The sequence below is a fragment of the Spermophilus citellus genome (assembly GCF_964194105.1).
Source record: "Spermophilus citellus genome assembly, chromosome: 9".
NCBI lineage: Eukaryota > Metazoa > Chordata > Mammalia > Rodentia > Sciuridae > Spermophilus > Spermophilus citellus.
Window position 1 is genome coordinate 85641878 of NC_138191.1, and position 6619 is coordinate 85648496.

General features: G+C 32.4%; 1 protein-coding gene across 4 annotated transcripts in view; it reads right to left on the bottom strand.

Moving 5' to 3' along the window:
• LEPR (leptin receptor) overlaps positions 1–6619 on the bottom strand; it is a gene marked incomplete at its 3' end in the record, with an annotated part of 187561 nt that overhangs the window by 25727 nt on the left and 155215 nt on the right. For all 4 annotated transcript variants that reach the window (XM_081305679.1, XM_081305678.1, XM_081305677.1 and 1 more), the window contains 4 exons: positions 3596–3795; positions 1598–1746; positions 228–387; positions 28–110 (listed from right to left, as the gene is read on the bottom strand). In XM_081305679.1, the coding sequence (XP_081161805.1) occupies positions 28–110; positions 228–387; positions 1598–1746; positions 3596–3795 (592 nt within the window). The remainder of the gene's footprint in view (positions 1–27; positions 111–227; positions 388–1597; positions 1747–3595; positions 3796–6619) is intronic.

Consider the following 6619-nt stretch of genomic DNA (forward strand, 5'->3'; position numbering starts at 1 on the left):
AAGAATGACATTAAAAAGCAGGAATACCTTCCAAAATAAGGTGACATTTCTCTCGTTTTTAGTAGTATCTCCATTAATGATTCTCCAAAATTCAGGTCCTTTGATAGGAACTGCAAAAACAACAAGAAGCCCAAGTTATACATATGTTTTGGGAAGGAGTATTTTCAGTCATATTTGAAGCACACACTTATGGATTTTCAAAACATGTTTACATAATCCTTGCAGACCTTTGACATCCATGACAACTGTGTAGGCTGGACTGCTCCAATTACTCCAATATCCCAGTCCATCTAACCTCTTACAGCGCACCTGAACAGCATAGACTGCACATAGGTCTGGCACTGGAAGACTGGCAGATTTTGATTTTGCATCATATACCTCATGTACCTGTAAATTAAATCAAAGCATTAGGTTAATCATTACTGATGCACATGTATCTAAAAGGTCTTTGGTGCATTTTATTTAAAACCTTAACACTATTTCAAAATTAAAAGACAGCTGATTTTGTTTTTCTGGTTTCAGAAATAGTCATATTAAGATTGGACTGAGCGTGTGTGGGAGAGGGGCACAAAAGCCTACAGCACGGGGTATTCCTAGGTGGTCTCCCATCCAAGTATTAACCAGGCCTGACTGACCCTGCTTAGCTTCTGAGATCAAGCAAGATTGGGCACGTTCAGAGTGGTAGACTGCAGTTGGTAAAGTGCTTGCCTCACATACACACACACACACACACACACACACACACACACACACACAAAGATTGGACTGAGTGCCTTTAAGTCAAAGATCTCTTTAGGACAAGATTTTGGACTGGTCCACTTGCAACCTCTTTTGCAAGTACTCTTTTACCCTTTTACTAATCTTTTTCCTCTAATTCTTTATCCACAAAGACTTCTCAGAATTTTAATTTAGTGGTTACCTCTGTAGAGAATCTCTGCATTTAGTCTCGCTCCACAAGCAGATAAACTGTTACATTCATTTAATTGTAAAACTTATGGGCTAATGGACATCACTGGGGTTCCTCATATTGCTAGATTTCTGCAGGCTGCCATCACGAAACTGTCATGGAAAGCTACCATATACATGCTTGTCACTATGGATACAAATCTGATTGTTTAATAAAAGCAGCTTCTTTCAAAATGCATTCCATTGAACAATGGTGTACTAAAAGATATTAATAGATGTTCGAGGGAAAAGAGTTTCTTAGAAAAATGAGTTTGGGAGACTTGAGATGAAACAAATTCACAAATGTTTTTTAATGTAGGATCTTTATGTCTCCAGACCTTTACTGTGTAAAATACGGCAACTCTTCATGAGGAAGATAGAGAGGTGCAGGGTTTCCTAAATTTGTTTAGCCATGACACCTTTTCTCAAGGGACATTTCACAAGACCAATGTTCTATGAGACATACTTTGGGAAATGATGGAACAGCAAACTCGTCCCTAAAAGGGTCAGACTTTAATCAATCTAATTAGTGAAAATAGCTACAGAATTCAGAAGGATATATTTTTATGTCAATAAAATTAATCTTGTGTCATGAAATTCTTAAACATTATATAAAACTGCATATAGTGAGGCAAGCTAAGGAAAAATGTACCTTCCATTGTACTTCTTTTCCACTTAATCCATATCGAATCTGAAACTGAAGATTATTCTCTGGAAAGACTGGCTTTTCCCAAGAGACTTTCAATAAGCCAATATTTACAGTAATTTCTGCTTTTACACTAGATGGAGGCAGTGGTTTCACTTGAAATTTAAAAAACAATATTATGTAATAGAAATTTAAACATTTTAGATTTTCATACCTTATTTAAAATGCACTATCTTTTTAAAACAATCATTCCTTGCCTTATCTGATCCCCTATAACTTTATGTGATACATAAGAAAAGTATAATCTCTGTTTTGCAAACAGACTGATTAAAGAAAAACAATATCCATGTTACTCCAACATGGTAATAATAATACCTGATTAGAAATTTAGATATTGGTTCTGCATGCAAATTTACCATACTGAACACATGATAAATATCTATAGTAAATTCTGTTCTACATGCACTTTTAACTAGAGATCAAAACATCATCAATTTCTACACGCATCAGTTTCAAACTCTTCTCTTGATGTCTATTATTGCTTATAGATTAAGGTCAAGATCAACAGTAGTCTCTTAAAGTAAAATCTTGGTGTTGTACAATCTGAGGAAAACAGGTTAATAAGCAGAAAAACAGAAGTAATATGCCCTGATATTTCAAAACAGCATTTAAAAAGTTAAATATATAGGAAAGACATATTATATTTAAAGGCATAATGTAAAAAACAAACCATAGAAATGCAAAGAAAAAAAAGTTACCTTATTTTCTTATCACCTTTTTATATTGCTGTTCTCAGAGCTAAAGTCAAAACTTCAGCTTATGTATGAAATATGTGAACTACAGAAATTTTCCTAAGTTCTTAATATTTTAATTTGAGGGCCTCTCCTCCTAACAATAAAAGCCAATATGGAAATGTGACGCATTTGAAACTGAAAGCCTGGAAACCCAAGCATAACTGGGAGCTTCTAGAGCTCCTCTGTCATAACTCCAGGGATCAACTTTACAAGGCCAGTTCCACTACCAGCCACTACCAACAACAACCACAGAAACCACTAAGCAATTCAAGCCATGATGAAGACTAAATGTAGACATTCTGTCTACCTTAAGAGATTATGTGTTATGTGGAAAATTAAGAGATGATGTGTTATCTGTATGTGCTGTTGGAGAAGAAGGATTCTTTGCTGTCCGAAGATATTTAGCACCAGAAAAAATGCCATGTGAAGTTAAAACACTTACTTACAAGGGAATTATATAATGGGAGAGAGAATCAATTGATTATGACTTAACATTGAAAAAAGAAATCTAGTAATTAAAACAAGTTCATCTTACATTTAACAATAAGTAGGTTCTAACTCAAAAATATTCTTTCACTCTGTTTTATAGTCATTGCCTAAAGATTTCACAATGGTTTTGAAGGGGTAGCTCCAATTTTCAAAGGATTGTCTAAATCCTCTGAAGTCAAAGCACCTTTTGAAAAGAATATTTTAATATCATGATGAACGTCATCATCTTGTCTGTTTTAGGCACTTCACTTTAAATATTCCAAATGCTTTTACAACACAGACTCCAAATTAAAGTCTTGGACTATGACTATCCAGATTACAAAGACCCTAGAATATCCAAATTAAACTTTCGGATTAAAAGTATTGATGTTTTCATAACTTCACTAGAAGAAAAACAAAAAACAATGCATTATTTAGAAAAATATTACTAAATTTCATTCATAGTGACCCATGTAATTCATCAAATAGTGTGCTGGAAATATTTCAATTGCTGAATGCTATAAATAAAATTTAAAATGTACAACTTTCTAAGGTTGATCATCTCAATTCCATTGTAAACAGTTTTTTCCAAATTCCAGTGTAATCAGAAAATAGCAAAATACATTAATCCTGAATCCATCTGCAACTAAATCTGCTAATAAAAATGGAGACAGAGGTGGAGATTCAATCCCTAGTATTGCAAAAAGAAAATAAAGTGTAGACACAACACAGTTTAACATACCTACAGAGTCAGGAAGGACACATGTTGGTGTAGAATCCAGTGAACCTAAAGAGTGATTGATCCTAATCCACATTGTGTAGCCAGATAATAAAAAGATTGGCTGGAAAATGCATTCATAAAAACCATCCCTCTGCAAATGGCAATCCTTGGGTTCAGATATGGGATGAACAGATGGAATATCAGAACAATAAAGGCTGCTCCTTAAAATATACAAAAATAGTCAGTTAATATACAACACTGATAAAACCAATAGGAAAATACTTGAGAATTTTGACTTGTTTAAGATACAGTCTTTATGTCTACAAATAAATGTTCTATCTACAAGTAAATGTTCTTATTAGAAAGGCATTCTTGAATTCCCAGCTATATTTTAATCTTATGTTTTTCTATAGGCAGAAACTCCTATAAAATGTTTCATTATGTATTAAGTGGGGATGCAATAAATAAATAAATTGTAATATAAACCCCATACTCCATTAATATTATTTATGAAATAAATGCAAATAATAAAACCCAGTTAAAATCTAAAATACTTAGAAAGTTAAGCTAATATTATATATTAGTGATATAATTTTAAAAGTATAGATCAAAAGTAGTAATGGAAACATTCTTTGGATGGGAAAAGGCAAAATTCTCACACAATAAATAGGGGATTAAATTCCACCACAAATGGAAAATATAGCTGATGGTACACAATATAGCTGAATTGATAGTACCCAATATTTTTGAGTTCAAATTAATATAATTAAAATAATACCAATTCCTGATACACGTATGAATCATAAAGTCAAGTAGATTATTCATTTTCTCAGAAAACAAAGTGAAAAAAAAGTTTTGAGTCTCAACCAACAACATCCCACTTCTAAACATATAAAACATTTCTCCTTTCCTCTGCAAACAGCTCTTCTGTCCTCTACTTGCTCTGAATATGGTATTCAAATGCAAAAGTAGCAGTTAACTCTTTCCATCAAAGTGGGAATGAGGAATTCAGGAAGAAATTTAATCTATATTCTCTCATTTCTCATTTTTGTAATGATTTCTTATTTCCTGAAGATTACCAAATTGAAGATATAAGTAATAATAAGAGGGGAAAAATAAAAACAAGAGATGAGGGACCATCTGTGGATAAAACATAAGAACACTGTAGAAGCATAGCAATATCCACTTGAAGTCAAATCAAATGTTTAGCATCATTGTCATTCTGACAGCAGTAATCACTTACTGAATGTTTTCTAGAAGTTATATCATTTAATTATAAGTAAATGAAATATGGCATTATTTTTCATAGAAACCCTTTAGGTCCTATCTATAATAGCAAAGGAAGTTTAGGCTTGAGGAAGTTAAACCCAAGAATGTACAGCTAGTGCCATGGTTATTCTATAAATGTTAGTGAGGTCAATGGGGTATGGGGTTTATATTACAACCTTCCATTAACACCTCTTTTAATGTGAAAACACCATGCAAAGAATTTAAAGAGAGATTATAAAAGTAAAATGCCATATCATGAATATTATATTGACTTAAAAAACTAATACCAGGTAGGATAAAGGCAGCTATTTTTCCTAATTTGGGAAATGCAGAAATAGTCACTTTTTTTTTTTCTTGACACTTCATACGAATAGAATCAGCAACTAGGAACAGAATTCAAATCACAATATTTGAAGGAGGGGATTCGTTTTTCAAGTAGAAATTTTAGATTCTAAAAACAAATGAGCATGTTCTACATGTTCAGTCTCCAATACAAATAAAGACCAAATTGGAGCACAGTGCTTAAGAACAGTACACATATTTAAAAATACTATAAAGTATTTTTTAAATGACACTGTATCTAACTTCTTATCATTCTAGATAAAATGCTTTATAGAGACAAGGGGAATACTGTGAGAATATGTCTTAAATTGGTTTTTTTTAATGCATTCTTTTATTTTTCAAGAGGAGTGTGTTTTTCCCCCCATGGCAACTAAAATTCTCTAATAACTTCATTTTTACAGCAAGATGGGACTAGAAATTTCTTAATGAATATCTTCTATGGTGTCAAACTGTGTGACTGTGCTTGAAACAGCAAACAGCTTCTGAGATGAGTAGCCATGCACATCCCAAGGTAACATATCGTGTGATCTTCATGTGGGTACAAATCAAGAATCTCACATTTATTCCTCTTCATCCTCATGGTCTTGAGCAAATAAAGGAACTGACATCACAGTCCCCATTACAACTATCAATGACTATATGCTAACCATAACTCAGAAATAATTAGATTTTTGGGTTGATTTTTCTGCCCAGTGATGCAGGGGGTGGTATATACTGAGCATTTAAGATTACAGAAATGACTATAATGGTTCCTTCACAATTTGATTTCTCAAATTGTATTTAAAACAAAGAAAGGTAAAAAGCAGGCACACATTTCTCTTTATTAGAACATTTTACTCTTCATTAACATATTTCCTTAAACATCATCCAGTTCTAAAAAACATTCATATTGTCTATTAGAATATTTTGTGTCTGCCTCTTTTTTCTAAAATATTAATCTTCAGCCAAATGATAAACTTTTTTAATCCTCCACATTCTTCTACTCTAGTCAATTTTCTAGGTCAAATTAAATTGTATAAACTATTTTTTCCTGAATATCATTTAAGAGTTAAAATGCGATTTTAGAAAACTGGTTGTAAGTAACTATAACGCACCAATAAAAAACATGGAAAGAAAACCAGTTGTTAGATAAGATAATCTGAAGTAAAAAAAAGTTGCAAATTTTTAAACCTCAGGTATAAATGTTTTTCAAGAATTATCAACTTATTTAATCCCTCAAAAATTTCCCCACTAATTATATTCTACCTTCTGCTTTCAGGAAGAAAATCTACAAGAGTACTATTATCAGTGGTATTTCCTTTTATTGTTTAAATTTTAATTATAGACAGACACAATATCTTTGTTTTATTTATTATTTTTATGTGGTGCTGAGGATAAAACCCAGTGCCTCATATGTACTAGGCAAGTGTTCAACCACTGAGCCACAATCCCAGC